At 40.8% G+C, this 22,285-nt stretch overlaps 1 protein-coding gene across 1 annotated transcript in view; it reads right to left on the reverse strand.

The window, feature by feature from the left end:
* Window positions 1–1,148: 1,148 nt before the first annotated feature.
* The window catches only part of LOC135198393 (dynein regulatory complex protein 8-like), a 34,454-nt gene continuing 13,317 nt past the window's right edge, over window positions 1,149–22,285 (reverse strand). The window contains exons 2-4 of the mRNA XM_064225934.1: window positions 4,741–4,864; window positions 3,180–3,327; window positions 1,149–2,573 (exon numbers count right to left, since the gene is read on the reverse strand). Of these exons, the coding sequence (XP_064082004.1) occupies window positions 2,394–2,573; window positions 3,180–3,327; window positions 4,741–4,864 (452 nt within the window). The 3' untranslated portion in view covers window positions 1,149–2,393. The remainder of the gene's footprint in view (window positions 2,574–3,179; window positions 3,328–4,740; window positions 4,865–22,285) is intronic.

Here is a 22,285-nt window from a genome sequence, read left to right on the forward strand (position 1 = left end):
CACCATGCCAGTGAATTCCTGCAGGGACTTGCCTGTCACTGGTGTTGGGAACTCCTCCACTGCAGCCGCCATCGAGGCCATGGGGCAAACACCAGTCAGGGAGGGCTGCTGTTGTGGGTGGCTGCCATCCTAGTTTTTTGGAAAGGAACAGGGTGATCTGCAATTCCTGGCATCCTTCTTGAACCTCTTATGATAATAGCACTAGGGTGAATTATTCTTCTTCTGCTGCTGCGGGGGCCCCTTCTTCCGATAGACTGCATTCACGTCCGTCTCATCAGGTTCCTCCACCACTGAGCTGTTGGCTGAAGGCGTCGCTGAATATCTCGAGGTCCTGGCAACCTTGTGGAACTTCTGGGTCCTGTCCGCCTCGGTGATCTGAGCCCTCATGTCCTGTGGAAGGCGTCGTAGGAAAATCTCCCGCAACTGGCTTGTCCTAGGCATCCTTTGTGTCTCCCAGGGGCTGGTTGATGAGATCAAGGACTCAGGTGGCCCTCACTGGAATGGGAAGGGAGTATGACCCTCACAAGTTCATTCTTCAGGTCCCCATAGGTTATCTATCCAGCCTGTGTGTCCAACCGTGGGGTGATGCAGTTGAAGACCTCCTCCAGAAGCATCATCATGATGATGTCGGCCTTGGCTCCCTCATCCGTAATCCTGCCACCCTAAAGTGGATGTCTGCCCGCAGGAACCATGATGCCGTATTCTGTTGTGAGAATGGTGACAGTTTGACTGTATGGCTGATTGATACTCTCGTGGATGTGAGAGTGTTGGGGAGGATCTGACTGTTGTCGGAAGAACTGTGTACCACAGACTCTGTCATCGCGGCTGCCTCACACACCAAAATGCAAAAGAGCCATATTTAGTCTGTGAATGGTGTCAGGTTTGTCAGAAGTCGAGACTAGACGCCGTGTGGTTCCATTAATGACTTCTTAATGTAGTGTCGTTAACGGTGGGAGCCAAACTGTTCGAAGACGCCAGAGCACACTTGGAAAGGTGCGCCATAATGAGTTTGTTAGTGATGTCTGATACCTAGACTGAAGGTAAGCAGCCATAGTGAGTCCATTAATGGCAATGCCAAAACTGCTGTGTTTACCATCCAATCCAGGAGGTTACCAGTTGTGAGGACATAGATTGACAGGTATCTGGGTACTGATGCTTTATTGCCCGAGCGCGGGGTATACAATGACAGGTGCAGATAGACATGTAGTACCTGGGTCAGGTCAACAAAGGTCCGAACGCTGAGGCCAACAATTTGTTTCTTTACAGACATATAAATGATAATATACACAGACACAGTCTGTATGTACACATGATACTTATATTGGAGGTAAGGCCAGAGAATTCTACATTGATTGATATATCTGGGATCTTAGCAAGTCGTTGAAATGATAATAAAAACATTGAAAAGACGTCTTTACAGTGTTACATAATACAGACGGTTTTTACACCTCAATTTTTAGAAAAAAGACTTGTACCGGACAAATTTTTACAGCTTTTGTAGTTTTAGCTTTAAAGTAAACACTTTATATACCCTCTTCCACAGAGAATATTCTCTCTCCTCTGGTTGGTCCAAATTTCGCCTTGAGATTACTGTTTTACAACAATACTTCATTGATTACTACTATCCAGCTAAGGTTTTCTTCAAATATGTAAGCAAGTTTTTGAATGATAAATTAATAGACAAAAATAACTGACCAACTGCTCCTAGAATGCCATTCTTTGCTAGAGTCCCATTTATCACTGATACAACGTTTTATACCCAAGTTAAACGTTTAATATGTGAACATTGCATATATGAAATTCCTTGCAAAAAGTGTGATAAAGTCTATTACGGACAAACCGGTAAATCTCTTTCACAACGTCTCAAACAACATCAATATTCTGTGAGAACTGGGCAAATATCGAATGCCTTATTTGTACATATGAGAGATTTAGGCCATCCTATTAACTGGAGTCAAGCAAGAGCCTTAATCCCATTTAAAGACACAGTTAAAAGGAATATCATTAAATCTTGTTTCATCAAGTCAAATAATAAAAATGTTCTAAATTTAAGTCTTGGTTTATTTAAACTTGATGCTTTCATAATGAAAAAAGTTGTAGATAAATATAAGCAACAAAATTAACATATTCAGTTTTTACATGTTTTGGACTGTAAAGAAACTTTGTAATTTCGGTTAAAGTCAGTCTGATTAGGTTTGTGACCGCGTGATATCTGATAACCCTGGATTATCTCTTTTAATTTTTACCCTTTTGACAATTAACCATCTGGTATTCTTGATCTTGTGTTGACTATCATTTTCCTGTGGTATTCGCTTACATCTATATACATATGGTCATTGTCTTAGATTAGGCCAGCCTTGAGCTTGCATGTAAATATATTACATGGAGAAGCGTTACAAAAATTTGGGAGGGGGAACAAGCTGTGCCGCATACTGGTCGAGGTCAACAAGCTCCGAGTCCTTCATGGGGAGAGTGAGGATCAGTTCCTCCGCCTCTTCCTGGGATAGTTTTTCGCCTTCGAGGGTGATGAGACGCATCAGGTCATCTCGGGTTAAACTACCAGCAGGGTGGAACTGAAAAACAACGTTAGAAAATTAAATTTATGGAACACCAAAAGAAAATTTTCATAGTCGGGTAAAAAAATAAAAAATAAAAACTCGATGAAATGACTACTAAATAAACATAACTTTATCTTGGATTTCCGGAATTTGTTCCACTATCTTTGGAATTCTAGAATAAGCATGATTCACTAGAACTGGTGCTTGACTCATGAAAAATAGAGAGAGAGAGAGAGAGAGAGCATTTGATGCATGGATTCATGTTGGTGGATCGCCTCGTGGAGGTTTTCCTCCTTTTGATATAAGAAGCAAAACGTTTTCACAGAACCCTGATCATCCACGGCTCTCTCTCTCTCTCTCTCTCTCTCTCTCTCTCTCTCTCTCTCTCTCTCTCTCTCTCTCTCACCTACAGCTGGGACCCACAGCAGTCGAAGAACAAGGTTAAATCGAGATATTCTTGATTTCTTCTCCAGGTTCGAGGTCGACCGCGTGTACCACGTTCGGGTATTGAGTTTGACTGATTTTTTTGGTGTCATCTGACTTTGCAACGACGAGAGAGAGAGAGAGCGTTCAGTGAAATATGCCCATCATCTCCCTTCTTTCCACATAAGTACTACTCACCACAGTCCGTTTGCCCTCTCCGTATCCACCCCCTGATCCCCCTCCTTTGGCTTCTGGCACTGGATGAAATTCAGCCAGGTGGTTCTTACCCTCTTTAGCCAGAACTGATAGAGCACGACTCAGCTCGTCCTTGTTGCTACTGGTAAATCTGAAAAATTAAAAAAAGCGTCAAAGCTTACCGTTGTAGGAAGAATGTGCCTTGACATTTACTAGGCCTTGTTAAGGGAGAGACGCATTCCCCTTCCTTTAAGCTTTGGCGAAACTCACAATTTATGTAGCAATTAGGTAATGCATCGTAAGTTGTGCAAACTAGTATTCGGAATAAATTATTTTCGAAAAAATTAAAATTAGTTTCGATTTTTATTTGTTCTTTTTTTCTAGCTGAACACGGTGGCTTACATTTTATACAGAAATAACTGTTCATAATAGACTATCCTTTCGTCTTATTTTCTTTATGGAGGATTGTAATTCCTCTTCAAGTATCACAGAACATGTTCACAAACCATAACGTTACTTTCCTATAAATAAATAGATACTTGGATCGATAAATCCCTTGGAATGCCAACGTAAGCTGATTAGTAATCAGAACCTTCGAATTTCTTCAACTCCATCGGTCTACTATCCATAGGGCTCTTGAACTGAAAGTATACTATCAATAAGTTGCTTATCAGTTATCATTTCAACGAAATAAGCTTGTGCCCTGTAACAACAAATGTTAGTTAATTACTTTCATTTTTGAAACTCATGAAGAGTTATGACTGCAAGCAGATGTGCTAGTTACTAATTAGCTATCCCTTGTAAAGATAAATACACTCTCTCCGGGACATTAGTTACGATATTCTGTAATTTCAGAATAGTATATAAAAGTTTTTATAGAAATGTTAACTAGAAGACTCTGTTTTTCCAGAAATCAGAACCCATATCTAATCCAGAAAAAGTAAAATTCTCATTGAAACACAATGCGTGCTTCTTTGTTTTATTTTTATTTATTTATTTTTTTTTTATTAAAATCTCTGTGGGCTAGAGGTACTTACTGTGAGTCTGTGACCAGTTATTTCTGTAGTCTCTGATATCGCTTGCATCATATCTAGAACCTATGAAAACAAATCCAATTCATTCTGTGAATCGGCAGTAAGACAATTATGAAGGCTTATTGAAAGCAAGTGACGAGGTGTAAATATGATGACTATAGTAGATTCAAATCAACCGTGCATTTGATGTCTAAGCCAGCCCCTTACGACACTCCTGATTGGCTGTTGATAAGCCAATCACAGGGCTGGAAACTTAGTCTCGCTCGAGAGTTCACATGGGTAAGATCTATGTTCCGCCTTTCCTGAGGGATACGTCTTTCAAAAGTATCACTCAGGAGAGGTGGAACATATATCCTACCCATGTGAACTCTCGAGAGAGACTGAGAGTTTCCAGCCCTATGATTGGCTTATCAACAGCCAATCAGGAACGTCATAAGGGACTGGCCTAGACATCAAACGCATGGTTGATGTGAATCTACATCAACGTCCAAATTTAATACTGAGAGAAACAATAACAACAGACCCTTTACCTTCTGTCGAGAATGAGCTTTTTGGCAATGGTGAGGAAAGCAGCCAAATGAACAGTGTCTTCGCTCTCCTCCCCAACCATAGCAGCAACAGTCTTCCTCATTTCTGCTTCCGTTGGCACCAGACCTGTGAGTGAGAGGAAAAAAATGGGATTAGAGCAAGACCATCTCGGTGGTCTTGATTAGAGACAGTAGTGACATTCTCCTTGATAATATATATATATATATATATATATATATTATATATATTATATATATATATATATATATTAGAAATAGCGATCACATGCGCAAGTGTTTTACAGAGATAAATTTCTGACTCACATCAGGCCGGAACCCCAGTCTTTCAAATGAGAGGCCAGGGTGTTACCAATTTATGCACACAAATCATCATTAAAGAAGTTGGAACCTAGTAAGTACTCCTTAATTGAGGTTTTCTCAAACAGGCAGCGAATTTTACCCAACTTGTCGACCTCGGCTGCAAGTCAGTTGCTAGCGTTTCTGTGAAACACGTGCTCATTATTTCCATCATATTCACCACGAAGGGGTTCATTCGAATGAAATGGTACCTACCAGTTGATTCGCTACCTAAGTCGGGAAGTTGGGTAAAATTCGCTGGTATGTTAGGCGGCAGCCTGCCAGGTAAAAACCTCAGGTACAGAGTACTTAGGTTTTCAAGTTCTTTTATGGCTTGTGCGGGTGAATTTGTAACAGCTTGGCCTTTCCTTTGAAAGACCAGGGTTTGGTCCTAATATGGGTCAGAAATGTACGTATATATATGAATTTTATCACATCACTGTGATTCATATACATGTATTAAGCTACAAATATCCTTTAATATATAATTTTCTCTAGCTCAGAAATAATATATTTTCATATATGTTAACCGGAGGGGAATTTTTTTAGTAGATAAGAAATTCATCGGCTCATGGGCTCGAACCACGGAACCAAGAATTCAGGACGCGCCATGACAACTCTTTACCTTCTTGATGGTCTAGTGGGTAAAGAGCTGTCACTGTATGTCCTTAATTCTTGATTCCATGATTCGAGCCCATGAGCCGACGAATTTCTTATCTGCTAAAAAATTCCCCTTCAGTTAACATATATGAAAATATATTAATTCCGAGGTAGTGTAAATTATATATTAAAGGACATTTGCAGCTTCGTGCATATATATATATATATCTATTAATATATATATATATATTATTATATATATTTATATTATATATATATATAATCTATATATATCTATATATATAGATATATATATATATATATATATATATCTATATATTATATATATCTATTCTATATATATATATATATATATATATATAATATATATATATTATATATATGTGTGTGTGGTGTGTGTGTGTGTGTGTGTGTGTGTGTGTGTGTGTTTGTGTGTGTGTGTGTGTGTTTGTGTGTGTGCGTGCGCGTGCACACGTGCATATACATAGAGAGAGAGAAAGAGATAGTTGTCGCCCTACAGCTAAATGTTAACTATTTAATTTAATTTTTCTTTGATCTAAGTTTGAGCCTACACGTAATGTTTTCTCTGCCTCCATTTGTCATGTGCAGTCACATTCACCGGTATCTCTCATTTTTCTTTATCATTTTGGTGTCTTATTTTCTTTACTTTTTCTGTCAAATACTGGAATAAACTTGCTTTCTCCCCAATGGTTTTGTTCTGGTTCCAGTTTCTTAGTGGCATTAGAGATTTTCTCATTGTGTTCTTCATTCTTCATCTTGACTAGTGAGATGCTGTTCATACCCTGTTCACTTTAGTTCCCTATATCTGGACTTTTTTTTCCACATCAGATTCCCAGAATTTTCATCAGCAAAGAGAAAATCTGAACTGCTAAGTTTTCATTCGTTAATGTTGTGACTGTTATTTGGTAGGCTGGCAATATTGTACTGCAGTTCGAGCAGGCTAAGTCTTCTCACTAACTTTTTGTCACTTAAAATTTATGGAAATATTTCTGAATGTACTACATATGAGGATGCTATTAAGATTTTAAAATCACAATATGTTAAACCTACCAATGAAGTGTTTGCACGACATCGTCTGGCTACCCGTCGTCAGCAAGTTGGAGAATCCATAGATGAATATCTTCAAGCTTTAAGACTACTCAGCAAAGAATGTAATTTTCAGTACTGTGAGGAGTCTATTAGGGATGCATTTATTAGTGGCCTATAGTCTCCATTAATAAGGCAGCGTTTATTGGAAAGCATTCTGAGATTTATTGTACACACCCACCTTGTCAAGTGGTAAGTGTGGCAACACCTGAACAAAGATCTGTTAATCCAGAAGTTTTTGAGGAGCTGGTTCCTGTGACAGCTGCTGAAACTGTTAAATGTTTCTTTTGTAGTTTTTCAAAGCATCCCCACCTGAAATGTCCTACACAGAGAGAACACTCTGCTAAGGTATGCCGCATTAACTTACCAACTACTAGTGCTTCTCCAAGCACCCTCTCGCAAGCAGTAGTAAAAGTTTTTATTAAAGGAACTGAAAAAGATGATTTTATCGATAGTGGCAGCTCTGAAAGCTTTATCCATCCAGATGTAGTTCAGCATCTCTCTCTAATCACTCATAGCACCAGATCAGGTAAAGTATCTGTGGCATCGACTTCCCTTTCAACCGGGACTGCAGAGTTTGGCCAAGTGGATCTCAGGGTTAGTGGCAGGGATTATCACAATGTACGTTTAGCTGTTCTGCCCCAGTTATGCACAGATGTGATTCTCGAACAAGATTTCCAGCGATTGCATGGAAGTGTTACCATAAAGTATGATGGTGAGCTACCTCCCCTGGTCATTTGTGGACTTAGCATCTTAAAGGTGGACCCACCAAAGCTGTTCGCTAACCTTACAACTGACTGTTATCCTATCTATCTCAGCCAAGTCACAACGGTATTCTTATGAGGATTGGATGTTTATTAGGAAGGAAACCCAGAAGCTACTGAGAGAAGGTTTTATAGAACCAAGCAATTCACCATGGCGTGCACAAGTAGTAGTGGTAAAGGATGACTCCAGGAAACCAAGGTTAGCTATTGACTACTCCAAAACTATTAACAAATTCACACTGCTCGATGGGTACCCCTTACCCCGCATTGATGATACAGTAAATAAGATTGCTCAGTATCACGTGTTCAGTACTATAGACTTAAGGAGTGCTTATCATCAAGTTCCCATAAGGCGTGCTGATAAGCCATATACAGCATTTGAAGCAGATGGTGGCCTATATCAATTTACCTGAGTCCCTTTTGGCATCACCAATGGAGTAACCTGTTTCCAGAGGATCATGGATAATTTTGTACAGGAAGGGCAACTCAAAGGAACCTACGCTTATTTGGTGTAAGCCAAACTTTCACCAGCCTGAGAGGACACACCTCATAAAGGCTACGCAACCATTTAAACGACTGAATATTGATTTTAAAAGTTCTGACAAGAACAGATATTTTCTCACTGTAGTTAATTAGTACTCATAACTCTATACGCTCACTATTGTGTACTGTTACTAATGTAACACTCCATGAGAGACTAATGGGTTAAGCTCGACGATCTTCTACTGGAACTTCTGTACCCACATGGTTATGTCAGCCAGGGCCTGTCCTCTTGAAACGTCATGTGTGAGCTAACAAAACAAATCCTCTCATGGAGGAAGTAGAATACCTTCAAGCAAACCCTCATTATGCCCACATTCGTTACCAGAGCGGTGACACAACTGCAGTATCTAAGCAACATTTAGCTCCTGTGGAGACACCTGTTAATGAGGAATTCCAGAATGCTCCAGTAGAAGTTGTGGATAATGTTCTGCAGTCTCTAAAGAAATCATTGGACAATACTCCAATTGAGGCTGAGGAACCTGTTTGGCAAGATATTCTACCACTTCCAAATTCAGCTCCAAGTGAGGAATGTCCAATACTGAGGAGCCCAAATGTATCCGTTAACCCCGCCATATGGTTTGAGTAGTTTTGACAAGGGGGTGAATGTTATGATTGTTATCTGGTAGGCTGGCAATATTGTATGACAGTTCTCACCATATAAGCATCTATACATTTCCTGTGATACTATATGTCTACTACCACTGGTCAACCTCTGAGTCTTTAAATGCTTGAATCCTGAACACCATCTTTCTGTCACCCAGTTCAGTTGCCTTCTTTTTTAGTGTTTTAGTCTAGCTCCAGTCATTACTTTACTAGCTTTGTTGCGAATTGTAAATTTACTTTGTTCCTACACGATATACAAACCCTCAGTCCTTTACAATAGGATATACTTGCGGCATAGTAGCTGGATACAGTCGTAAAATCTTGAACAAGTGGTTAGGCAGTAACTACCACAATTTACTTGCTGCCATCTTTGAGAGCTCTTGCTGACTGGTTGTTAATCACGAGTTTCCCGGTGGAGTCATTCTCTTATATGTTTTGAATGTACTGTGTTTGATATTAATAGATAATTAACATTCATAATTGATATACAAACCCACTTCTTGTGATAAGCCTTGCTAGCTGCTTTTCCCCTTTGTGTGTTAAGGGTAAGCAGCAGGTTGTATCTACGCTGCTATCACTTAATTTCGCTCTTTAATGTGGGAGCATGACAGTATATTTATTGACATTTATGTTGCACTTTGGAGAGTTACCGAGGGAAACTTCCTGACATTCCCCCATCTCCTTTGCCCCTTTTTGCTAGCTTATTGGATGAAGAAGTTGTGGGGGGATGGTGCATGTGGTGTTGATATTTGAGGGATCTCCTCTCATTTCGGGTGGCAGTGCCCTTTGATGCGAAAGGAGTATCCTTCTTAATCAATTTTTCTTTTTTCTGCAGGCTAACAATGAGCAATAGTGTATTACAGCAGTGGGTGGTTGGATATCTCCTCGTTTTGGCTGTCCTAACTTTCGGAATTGTATTTGTCAACAGGCCAAGCCACGCTGTTTGCCATGACATTAACCCTCAAGTGTGTATACGGTTCCCCTGCTGGAAAATGGTATTGATTTGCTCCTGTTATCCCAGGATTTCATCACTGGCAGCGTCTACAACTGCCCTGTGGTTGTTATCTCCACTTCAGTGATGACTGTGCTTCATCCTTTAGAAGAAGTCCTGCAGAAGTTGGCGAAGAAGAAGCCAAGGAAGAAGAGGTCCCAAAGGTGTTGTCTTCGTCTTTGTCTTCGTCGCCATCTCATATCTCCTCACCTCCCTCTTCAAAGGCTTCTCGGCCTAAAAAGATGAAGGTAGCTTCTCTGACCCCTTTAGAAGTCTCGTCACGAGACTTCTAAGCATCTGCATCCTTCCCCCGAGAAGAAAGCAGTTGGCTCTCTTGTTGGCTCACCTGCTCCTTCGTTAGTGGGACCATGATGCTGTCCCCAGGGTCTAGTGTCTTGGGAGCCTAGGGAGTTCGAACCAAGGTTCGTCGTACATCCACAGTCAATGACAAGAAGTCCTCTCTCTGTCATGACAGTGGGGCAAGAGAAGGGACCAAGCCGCAGCTTGGACCCACTTGGGAAAGCCAGAACTGGCTGTAGTCAGGTGCCAGGGTTGATGTTGATGTCCCCCGGAATAGGACATCTGGAGAAACTAAGAAGGGGTCCTCTATACAACCCTCTTCACACAAGGTTTCTGCCTCAAAGAGGACTGGGATGTGTCGTGAGGACGATGCATGTTCTCACCAGGCCAAGCCGCACTGTTGCTAGCAATGGCATGGCTGTCAGTGGCGCTGCTACCAGTCCTGCTACCAGCGCCGCCTCCAGTCATGCTTTTAATCCTCCTACCAGCATTGCTATCTCTCCTGCTACCAGCGTTGCTACAGTGCCACAAGAGCCTCTGCATTCTCCTCAGGAAAGCTTCTCACCAAGGTGACTGAGCTCTCCTAGACTCACGTCGCTGTCACCACCACCACCAGGTTGATTACAGGACATAGCTCATTCCTTTTGACAGCGCCGCTGTGAGGAGGAATGAGAGCATCTGATCCTCTTCTCCTATTCCCTCTACTTCCTTGGGCAACACCGGGAGGGGATAGGCGAGTGGGAAGAATCCTGCGGTGTTCTTCACAAGATTCAGCATTGGGGGCCTTACATTCCATCAGGCACACACCCACATCGTTGAGGAAGGATCATCTGCTCACTGTCTTGACACCTGGTGTTCTGATTCTTAGGATTCAAACACCTGTGTTCTCCTTGGTTCTTTCTGTCTTTTAGGCAGATTCCAATTCACAGTCCCCTGTGGGTTCTTGGGTTTTGAGAGCCTCAAGTGCATATTCTGTTGAATTACACCCTTAATCCAGTCTTAAATGCTCACACATAGGACTGGTTTATATACCTGTTCCTCCTCGATTTCTATGGAAGTCGAAGAGGGACCCCTCCCCGATGATTGTTTGACAAATTTCGGAAGTATTGTTGAGCGCTTGAGTTCCTTGGAATTTTTGGCCCTTTCTGAGTGTTATTGGTCTTTTATGACTTCCAAACACTCGGGCGAGATAGTTTGCCCGATAATTGTTATTACAAAAGTCGGGAGTCTCGCTGAGTGGTTGAAATACATGGAATTTCTGGCGTACTCAGAGTGTTTGATTTTCTGTGATTTCCAAACACTTGGGCGAGATGGGTATCCCCAATTTTGTTATTACAAGAATCGGGAGTCTTGCCGAGCACCAGGATCCCTTGTTTTCAGTAGTGCTTGTCGAGTGCTTGGCTTTTTTGTAGGCAAGTACCAGGGCGAGAGACTTGCCCAATTATTGTCTTTACAAGTTAAGAATCTCGCCAGGTGTGGGGATTTTTACAAATTCCAGTGCTCGCTACCACGAGTGCTTGGATAGTGAAGCCAGCCTTTACCAGTACAGAGGAGTTCGCTCTTCAGTCTAGTTTGGGTTTATACAGGACTTGGTGCTACATGCCTTCACCTTATGGGTGAATGGTCAAGCTCCGTCTTCGTGTCTTGGACCTTAGGGTCCAAACACGTAGGACAGCAGACACAGAATTCCCCTTTACTCTTCTTTTGAGAGCTTCAGCCTCGAAAGAGAATAGTTAATTGGGAAGAAGTGTTAGTTCTTTGGTGAGGTTTACCACTCATAATTATGTGTTGGTGATCTGCCCAGCTCACCAGACTCGGCTCGGCCAGCTCAGGTCTGCCAAATCGAGTGCTTGGCTTCACCGAACAAACTCTATGCTCTTGATCAGTGCAGTTCCTTGCCATGATATAGCACCCTCCCTTCCCAGTGTTGCAGTCGTGGTGTCATCTCATCACAGAAGGGGTCATCATCTTTGTTGTGCAACGCCTCCTTATCTCCCTCTTCAATGGCTTCCCAACCTAAGAAGAGGAAGATGGCTTCTCTCTGCATCCTCCCCAAGGGAGGAAGTAGTTTGCTCTCTCATCAGCTCACCTGCTTCTTTGGGAGCGGGAACTGTGATGCTATCCCCAGGAGCTCCGCAGTCACTAATGGAGAGCCCTCTCTCCATCATGACAAGCAGCGCAGAGTGAGAGAAGGGACTGAGCAACTTTGGTGACTTGGACACACCTGTGAAAGCCAGGGATGGCTCTCGTTCAGGTGCCAAGGTTGATGTCCTGTTCCTCAGGACAAGACATCTGGAGGAGCTAGAGGAGGTTCTCTGGGGAGTCCTCTACATGAGGTTTGATCATGGGGGATAAATATGTAGCAAGACATGTTAGGTTCTCCCCAGTTTTTGGCGCATTTAACTTCACTCAACTCTTCCTCACCTTTGCACAAACAAACCTGTTGTATGAAGAGAATGCTTTGTTGGTTGAGTGAGAACCTCTGCTCTCCCTGCAGGAAGCATTTTTGCTGAGGCAAATACATTTTCCCACTCTGTGCATTGCTGACATCATTGCATGTTAGAGAAGAGTAGACAAGAACAACCATTCCTCCTCTTTTTTCTCTCTACTTCACGGATACAATGGGAGGAGTTCTACGGAGTCTACTTCCCAGAGTTCGAATACGAGAGACTATGTTCATGGTTCGATCTTAGGATCTCACCGAACATATGTTCAAACTGTTCGGGATGGATATCACTGAGAAGCTGAACCCCACCACTCCAGTGTTCATGTTAGGAATGGCCAGTTCAGCATAAACTAGTCATCTTCGGTGTCCTGTTATCACAGTAGAAACCTCCCTTCAGGACAGCTTCTCCATCCCTCTCTTCATTAAAGAATGAAGGAGGTTTGCTACTATTCCTTATTCTTTTTCTCTCTTGACCGAAGAAGAATTAGGCTGGCGCTCAATTAACAGGATCCTAAGAATATACTTATATATTCTCCTCGCAGCATGCTTCTGTTATCAGTTGCACTGTCTGAGTAACAGGTGCATAGCTGTAAGTTAGCTCTCGGGTATATAACCGAAATGAACAGTACCTTCCCTTAATTAACCTGAAACTCAGGACAGCCTTTCGGGCTTTCCAAGAGTTGCCGGTTTTTATTTTTAGACAACTAGTGGTATTGTTTCACCACACCCAAAAGGTTGACATTATCACTGAGCATGAGAGCTCATTCCATCTCGTTCTGGTTAACAAGCAGGTTCTCTAGCCAAATGCATTCCTGACAGCGCTGCTCTCCCTGACAGTGCTGCTCACTGGACAGCGCTGCTCACTCTGGCAATGCAGCTGTCAGGGTATAGAAACAAGTTCCCCCCCTGCTCCAACTTTTGCAGTGCCGAGGAGTGGTTCATGCAGGTAGTACATTCCTGTATTTTACATGACTAAAGACTTTCAGCCTTCATTGCAAGCACAGGCCTTTTGTGCCGAACAGCAATGAAATAGCTGAAATTCTCTTTCAGTCCTCTGTAAATTTCAGGAATTAGTACCATCCTATTTGGTTGGCGTCATTGACAGGACTTCTCTGTGAGAATCATGAAAAATAACTTCTTTCCAATTTGACTGCAGAAGACATGGATGCACACTCGCTCTAGTCTTTCACGTAAGTATTGTTTCTCCTTGGTTGAGATTCTGCTACTGATGATAAACTTTTTCTTTGTCTTCCCATCTCAGGGAGTCATTCGACAGTTTTTGTTTTTCAGGCCTGCATCCCGTCTTTCTGTGGCATTGACGAAGAGGGTAGATGGATTGCATGAATCATCTTCAGCATCACCCGTCCGAGGCAGACTATCAGGTCGTGACTTCATTTCCGGTATCGAATCATTCTGTATCTATTGGAACAGGTCAATTCCTTCATGATTCCCTACACCTTGGACCTTGTTTTTTGTTTGTTTCTTTGTATCGTACTTGTATGTTACATGGAACCAGTGCTTATTCAGCAACGGGTCAGCGGCTTTACGTGACTTCCAAACCACATCTAGAGTGAACTTCTATCACCAGAAATACACATCTCTGACCCCTCAATCGAATGCCCGAGAATTGAACTCACGGCCACTGAGGTGGCAGGCAAAGACCATACCAACCACGCTACTAGGCGCTGACTTTGTTTTTTGATTGATCCAGATCAATCATTCTTTGTCCTATTGATGGGTTGCTGGACCTGCAGGGACTCGACACCCATCATTGGATGTCAGTTCTCCTTTCTCCACTAAGGGCTTGCCAGTGGAGAAGTGTCCAAGGACATGGCTTTCTTCGAGTCCTTCGAGATTGTGAACTTCGCCTCTCCAGATAGTTATGTCCCTTGTACGCTCTAGTGCCAGTAGCTTGGTCCTTTTCATCTTACTCCAAAGTATATGTCGGCCTTGAAGATAGATGTAGTCCAATGAGGACCACATTATATCTTTCTTCCATTGGGTAATTGCCCACAGGTCCTTAGAACTCCCTTTTCTTGGACCTGTGGTGGATACTCAACAAGTTGTTTGCTTACCCAGCTCCTTCAAGAGGACAAGTTGCATCTCTCTCCTATGGTGTGCAGTTTTAGTGGTAAGAAGGATGTGAGAGTGACTGGTCTCTCCTCCTTCCCCCTCCCCGTCGAGTTTCCTCTCTATTTTTCTTATCAGAATCACAAAAGCAATCCCGCTCCTTCCCACAGCAAGGGGAGGAAGATGTGGGTAATAAGGGGCGAATGTCTCATTCTTTGCCTTAATCCCTCCGACTCTGTTTATATTCTTCTCTGCTTTTTGTATAAGTTACAACTCCTCACTCATTACGAAAAGGCTCAGAGGTTTGACTTTTGATCCTGCCGTTCTTTAGACTCCGATTAACATGTCAGAAGTTGGACACTCCTCCTCGCTTTTATAACCAGGAGGAATAGCCCAGGTGTGCTGAACTCCAGTCAGTTCTAGAGACTTCCCTCCAAACAGTGAGTCTTCCTATTGTAAAGGACCGAGGGTTTGTATATCATGTAGGAACAAATCACAATTTTTGAAGGTAAATTGTATTTTTCCTAACTATACAAACCTGAGGCTCTTTACACTAATTGCCCACCTCATGCCACCCCTCAATTTGAAACATGAGCCGCAAGTAAATTGGAGTGTTTACGTCCAGCCAGGCGGGTCTCCCCGCCTACCGGCCAGTAGTTACTGCCTAACCACCTTGTTCAAGATTTTACAACTGTATACGGCTGCTGCGCCGCAAGTATATCCTATTGTAAAGGACCTCAAGTTTGTATAGTTAGGAAAAATACTTTCAAAAATTATAACACATTGGCCTAAATAGTTGAAAGCAGATATATGAGACATGAGAAACTTCTGCTTAGAGTCACTTAATGAAAAACTTGATTCTTCTTCATTTGACCTTTCATATGATGACTGCTTGCGTCTTTTCTCTACCAGGGCACAACTTTTCTACAAGGTATACCATCCTCTGCAGTCACCGTGCCATTTCATCAGTTTCTCTGAAGATATTTGTCCACTGAGCCTCAGAGCAACCGAATCTTGCCTTTTTTACATGGCATTACGAGAGTGTCTGAAGTTCTAACCTTTTGTAGTGTGCCTTCAACTGTAATGGTTTTCTGACATATTATACATTTAGAAAAGTCTGTCATTATACTAGGGGCGCCAGGGGTCTCCAAACTTTTCAATGTAAGGGCCACATTATATATTTCCCACATTTATCCGGGCCAAAGAAAAAAAAGAAAAAAAACAAATCAGTACCAGTAATTTAATTTCCTCAAATATTAGAGTATAAACATGAAAAAATTAAAACATATCTTGTTGGAAAAAATCAGGGTAAACTAAATTAATTCTTGCCTTTAGTGTTATGCAACCAAATTAGTGTGACGAATGATACTGACGTTTTGACTTCAAAATTTCATTGAAATCAGGTTCCAGATTAGATGAGCCAATTGTAAGAATTGATTTCAAAATGAACATCAGACAAATTTGCTCGATAGTTAGATTTCACATACTGCATTTTGGAAAATGTTTGTTCACACATGTATGTTGTACCAAAAATGACACAAAACTACAAGCAAACTTTATCAAATTTGGAAACTGATCTGGCTGCAGGCATTTATAAAACTCAATCAGATTTCCTTCATTATACCTATCTTTCAGTCTGTCATCTGCCTGGAGATCAATAATTTCCATTTGAAATTGAGTTGGAAGATTTTCAGCATTGAATAATTCAGCGATGCCAGTCGTGCGATAATTATTTTTTTCAAGGCCACCACACAGGGATTTGTTTGGCGAGCCGGATGTGGCCCGCGGGCCATAGTTTAAAGAGCCCTGCACTAGGCACTACATTTAACTTTTCGATATTTAGTGCAGGATCCATTATGATTCACTTTCCTTGAGTACTTCTGAAGATAAAAATTAAGCATTAGATAGTACATAATAAACATTATTATTGTATTATCATAGTAATAATGAATAATTGAAGTGAAGAGACTCGGAGAAAACAAATGTTAAAATAATAATAATGTTGCAATGCATTCTTTATGTGAACGACAAGTAATTTTCATAAATTTCTCATCCATAACAATATCGTAAACGCACCAGTAGTATTGAAATTAGTATTAAGAGAGTCCTTGGCCCTGAAATCATATATTCAGACACAAAAATCATATTTCTATGACAATTAGAAGCATAGATATGAACATATCTCACAAAATGAGGAGTTGCGCAAAGATTGATTTGGTAGCCTACATACGGACCGGAATATACTATGGCCATTTTTCAAAGGGACCTACACAAATTTCAGAAGGATGCCCTCTCGAATCTTATGCTACTGGAACTGAAATTTTATAATCAGCAGTGAAACCTTTTATAGCATGAACTTGCAATTTCGGCCTTAGTGCTCTCGTTTATTGATTGTAAACAGACAGCTCAAGTAATTTCCATCTCTTGTTCCCGTGTGTATAATTTCAAATGTCTTCCAAATAGCCCACTATACTGCTATTGAAGTTTCACGAAGTCTCATTTTCTTTTCTGCTTCTCTATTACAGCGTACAGCCAGCCAACCGCACTTCCGTTGCATATCAAAGTGGAGTAGTATTCATTTCCTGCTTCAGTGAAAATACATTCATTTCCTGCTTCAGTGAAAATACCGGAAACGTCGTGTAGAACGTTGATGCTTATCAAGGTTTTATATTTTTCTTTAATAATCTTGCCATTATTGTTCAGTGCTGCTTACATTAGGATATAAATTTCCGTGTATTATTTTTCAGTGCTGCTCACATTAAGGTATAAATTTCCGTGTATTTTTGTGAATCCGGACTTTACTTCGTCAAATAGAAAAAGAAAATGGCATCCATCCAATACAAAAATGTATGGGCAATGCACTACATGCGAAGTTGTGCTCACTGCATGGATGAGTGGTGTGATTGTTACAGAAGATCTAACCTCACAGAAGACATTGAAGTAAAGAAGGGGTCGCGCCATATCTTTAAAGGCCCTAGAATCTCCTAACTGTAAATTGGAGGAATTTCTGAGCAAATCAACTAGGGTTGAAAAATAGTTTTGCTTAGAAGACGCTAGTTTTCATAGATAAAGACATGACAATGTTTATAAACAAAGGCCTGGTAATGTGCTCAAAAATGAATAAATATCTTTTTATAGAATAATATGGAGTAACGGATGCGGCCAGATTTAAACAATGCATGATACTTATTATGAAGAGATCTTTCTAAAAGGAAAATGTAATGGTCATATACAGAATTCAAAGCGAAAAGGCAAAACAGCCAGAATAATCGAAGTACTATTGATAAACTTAACAAGCCATACATATCTCAGTGAGAAAAAGACAGTCGAAATGAGTAAAACTGACTGTCTACGCAAGGCACGAAATGAAATATGTTGGAACAACTATTGGAAAATGTGTTGACGATAAGTGGCCAACCTGTGATGTCTCTAGGGAGTCAGTTCGCTCGCGCCTAGCTGCATAAGCATGGTGTGCCCGGCTGGCCGCAATTGTTTCTGCAGTGATAGACGAAGACTAGGGAGCACCTCAGTGGCGTGATCGGCATGGTCTTGACCTGCCACCTCGGTGGCAGCGAGTTCGATTCTCGGGCATTCCATTGAGGTGTTACAAATGTGTATTTCTGGTGATAGAGGTTCACTCTCCACGTGGTTCGGAAGTCACGTAAAGGCGTTGGTCCCGTTGCTGAATAACCACTGGTTCCATGCAATGTAAAAAAAGCACCATACAAACAAACAAACGAAGAACTATGAACCAGCGACTCACTGGAACCTTTGAAAATCAAAAGGCCGCTGAAGAAAAATGAGGGTAAAAGAGGCAGTGGTCAGTGTAACAAATATACACTTGAGTTCCAGCGAATTATTTCAAGAAAGAAGTCGAATGCTGTAGTGAAAAAAAAAAAATGCATGACCTTCTTAAATTTTATTAAGCACCGCAAGTTATACCGGAAAATGAAGCGCTGAACTTCGTATGCTAAATCCACTAGAAATTCACATATTAAACATTAACATGTACACATTCATTTATATACATATATATATATATAATATATATATATATATATATATATATCTATATATATATATATTGTGACAAACGCTTACCTGAAATTTGTTTTAACTTTTCCTCCTTAAAAACATAAAATAAAATATGGAAGAAATGGAGAAATTGATCTTGGAGAATTTCTTGAGTCAGAACGGAAATGTAGAGTAATACAAAAAGTGTTGTTTTGACTTTTGAGATGTTTTGACTCATTGACTGTCCCCTTTTGCCTTAATTTCTCGAGTATAAAAACACGACTGGGCCATCAGCCTCCCGCAAAAATGTCCATTTATGTCCTCTCGTTTTTCATCTATTGCCTGTCAAACACCCGCCATGGCCATCACCATTCCTGAATCCAATTCAGACACCAGCTTTAAGCCAAAAGCGCCTTACCTTTATGAGAAAGATGGAAGATCTTTTGGGATCTCGCCCCCTTTGAACCATTGTTCAAATCCCCAGTCAAATTTCACGAAAGTCATTTGGAGGGGTCAGACCCGTAAAACTCGTTAAGTCTCACACCCTCACACAGGTGGTCTACCGTGACTGACCTGCATCTCCTCCCACGAGTGGAAACTCTCTTGAACCTGATTAGCACCTCTTCCTATTCTCTCCTCCATAACCTTCTCTGCCGACTTTCCAATGACCTTTTCAGGTTCCTACAGTGATTAGCAGCAAGAACAAAGGAACAAGAGATGTCACCCCTATTTTGACAGACGTCAACAACACCACTTCCGGTGACTCCCGAACTGGGTATTTATAAGGACCTGGGTGCCCTCTCAAATCGCATTTTGCCCTAGCCTTTCAACACTGCAATCCACCATAGCATACTGCTGTCTTGGCAAAGATCCCACCAGCTATTTTACACTCTTACTATACCGTCTGCAACTGTGACTCTGCTCGTCAGATCCTGAAACCTTGAAACTGTCACCCTGAAGTTACCTGAACACTGCCCAAGGTGGAATCCGGAGTGCTCTCTTATCTTATTTCTTGGTGAAGAACTGCAAGCAATGAAGCCCTTCCTCTGATGTTCTGGCTCAACTCTACTCGAGTCTTGTCCACGGACTCGGGTAATGTGAGTTGGAAGTTGGTTGTTGGCCCTCATTTACTAGTCTTTGCACTCATTCCTTGTTCCACCTGTTCTCCGATTCCCATGATCCTATTATCCTGTCTCCTTCAGAGACCTCCAGTGATTTTTTACTGTGCATTTGTGACATGTTTTTGTTCATCGTGAAAGTGTTCTTAAGATCTTTGTTGGTCAAGCTTACAGTAATCGAGTAATTTAGCAGCATTCATTCAGTATTTTGATATTTCCCATATCTTTCATTCTTCTATTTAAGTATTGATCAGTTATGTAAGCTTCCCCGTGTTATCCCATGTGTTACAACTTTACCTGCTTTGCAGATTTGTGAAGACTTCCTTGTTGTGTGTCATCTTCTGTTGTTCAACAGTGCCGCTCAACACTTACTGCCTATGCCATTTTTTGGGACAAGGTTCACAAAATCTCAGTGAGAGCAACCCTTGCTTACAATGCTCCATCTTATGTGTTAGTCTTAAGAGTTCTATCGTTGATTTCTGCACCATATTTGCTCACTAGATTGAGTGTTTTGCTTGCAACCCAGTGGCACATTTGCTCTTGATATTGTACTCCTACATAACATTTAGTAGTGATACAGTGCCATGGAGCCAGTGAGAGCTCCTGTAATTTTGTTATTCTTTTGATCACCCTAGTGAATTTTATTTCTGGTGGGCATAATACGTTTACTTTCCATCCTTTTGAAAGTATTGTGTGAGAGATTTTTACTATATATATATATATATATATAATATTATATATATATCTATATATATCTATATATATATACAATATATATAGATATATATATAAAAGATATATATTATCTATATATATATAGATATATATATATATATATATATATATATATATTAATATATATCGTAGAGAGACGACTTATTATTTGGCCATGGTTTATTTCCATCTCTCTCTCTCTCTCTCTCTCCCTCTTTCTCATCTCTCGAATCTCTCTCTCTCTCGCTCTCTCTCCAGTGTCAGCAAACAACGTAGTGTACTTCTGCTGTATTTTATCTCAAACTGCCAGTCCCTTCATTGGCACTCGATGCATGACATATCATATAAAGTTCAATAAGAGCAATGCTTTGGGAATTCGCATAGCCTTAGTTACTACTCTCCTAAAGCTTTAACACAACCAAGCACCCAGACATCAGAAACTGAGAAGCAACGAATAAACTATAAAAGAGAAATGACCAAGGAAAACAAATACAATAAATAACAAAGGAGATTAAATCAAATGAAATAAATCATTACTCGCTGGAGAAGGACGTTCTAGTCTAAGAATAACCGAGACAAGTGCGAACGAATCATAACCACGAATTCAATGTTAGTGCTTAATTATCAAAATTCAGGATAATGGGACCTTCAAGGTTCGTGCCTCCTGAGCAAATGAGTTTCCAAAAATCAAAATTTTTGTTTATATTCAATAACGCTATAAGTGTGAACCTGTATGGTAGATAGATGTAATAAATGTTCGTGATGTTTTGAGCCCTCAGCTCTAGTCAACAAATTAAGCACGAGTGTTTTTCATGATCTGAGGTTGGCTCTTGACGTAACATAACAAATGAAGTCTCATGATTAACACTTCATAGCTCTGACTATGAACCAACGCTTTTACTTCTGTTACCTCAACTATTGTTAACTCTAGTAATGACAATGATAACAGCAATTTAAGTTGCAGTAAGAGCGCACATAACAGTAGTAGCACAAAATCCCCAGAGTAATGAAAGAGAAAAAAAGTACGGGAGCAAATATTATGTGACACTACTTTTATCTTTATGTTATATAACTCACTAAAATAGATTAAAGTTTGGCGGCGAATAACCGCGAAGTACAATCTTTCTCATTGAAAATGTAGCCATTCAACTCGCTGAAAAGCAGTTTTACTACAAGTTGCAGTGCTACTGACTTCAGCATTGCTTGCTGACTAATCGAAACCTACTACAAAGAAACCACGATGACCTTATTAATAGGGTAGCCTATTGGGACTGAGCTGGAGAGGTCAGTCACCCCATGCTGATGATTTTAGATTACGACAAGAACGAGCTCAGTACTAGAAAGCATTCAGTCTGTATAATAATCATTCCTTTCGACCTGCAACTGAATAGATAGGTGAAAACATGTCGCAAGCAGACCTGTGAATAGCGGTTTGAGGCCGCCAAAATGTCTAGTACATAACTACAACTACGGCCACTGACGCTATCTGTGTTAAAGCACGTGAAAGGTACCAAGGTGAGTGAAAGTAAGTCACGGGCTGCTAAAACCACAAGCCTTACTTGGACTAAAAATGAATTTTTCTTTACGTTGAAAATGTGTTTTAACACTCGGTCTTTGCTTGCTTTGTGTTTCGAACGAGTTTCTCTTTCCTTGGAAAGTATCACTGACCTTTGAGAGCAATGTCAAATTCGTTCCTTCTAAAGTCAATGGCGCTTATGGAGGAAAAATCATCCTAATTTTAACAAGGAGGCAACAAAAGGTTAAAGGTAGGGCGAAGTTCAAGCCTTGCTCCTAAAATAGGAACGTCCCAGTTGTCTATCTTTGCGTTCATCCGACCGCACTTAGACTAAAGAAATTCGTACTATTCAGATCATTTTTGCAATTGATTGTCTCATTTTTT

Source organism: Macrobrachium nipponense, chromosome 22, assembly GCF_015104395.2.
Source record: "Macrobrachium nipponense isolate FS-2020 chromosome 22, ASM1510439v2, whole genome shotgun sequence".
In the NCBI taxonomy this organism is placed as follows: domain Eukaryota; kingdom Metazoa; phylum Arthropoda; class Malacostraca; order Decapoda; family Palaemonidae; genus Macrobrachium; species Macrobrachium nipponense.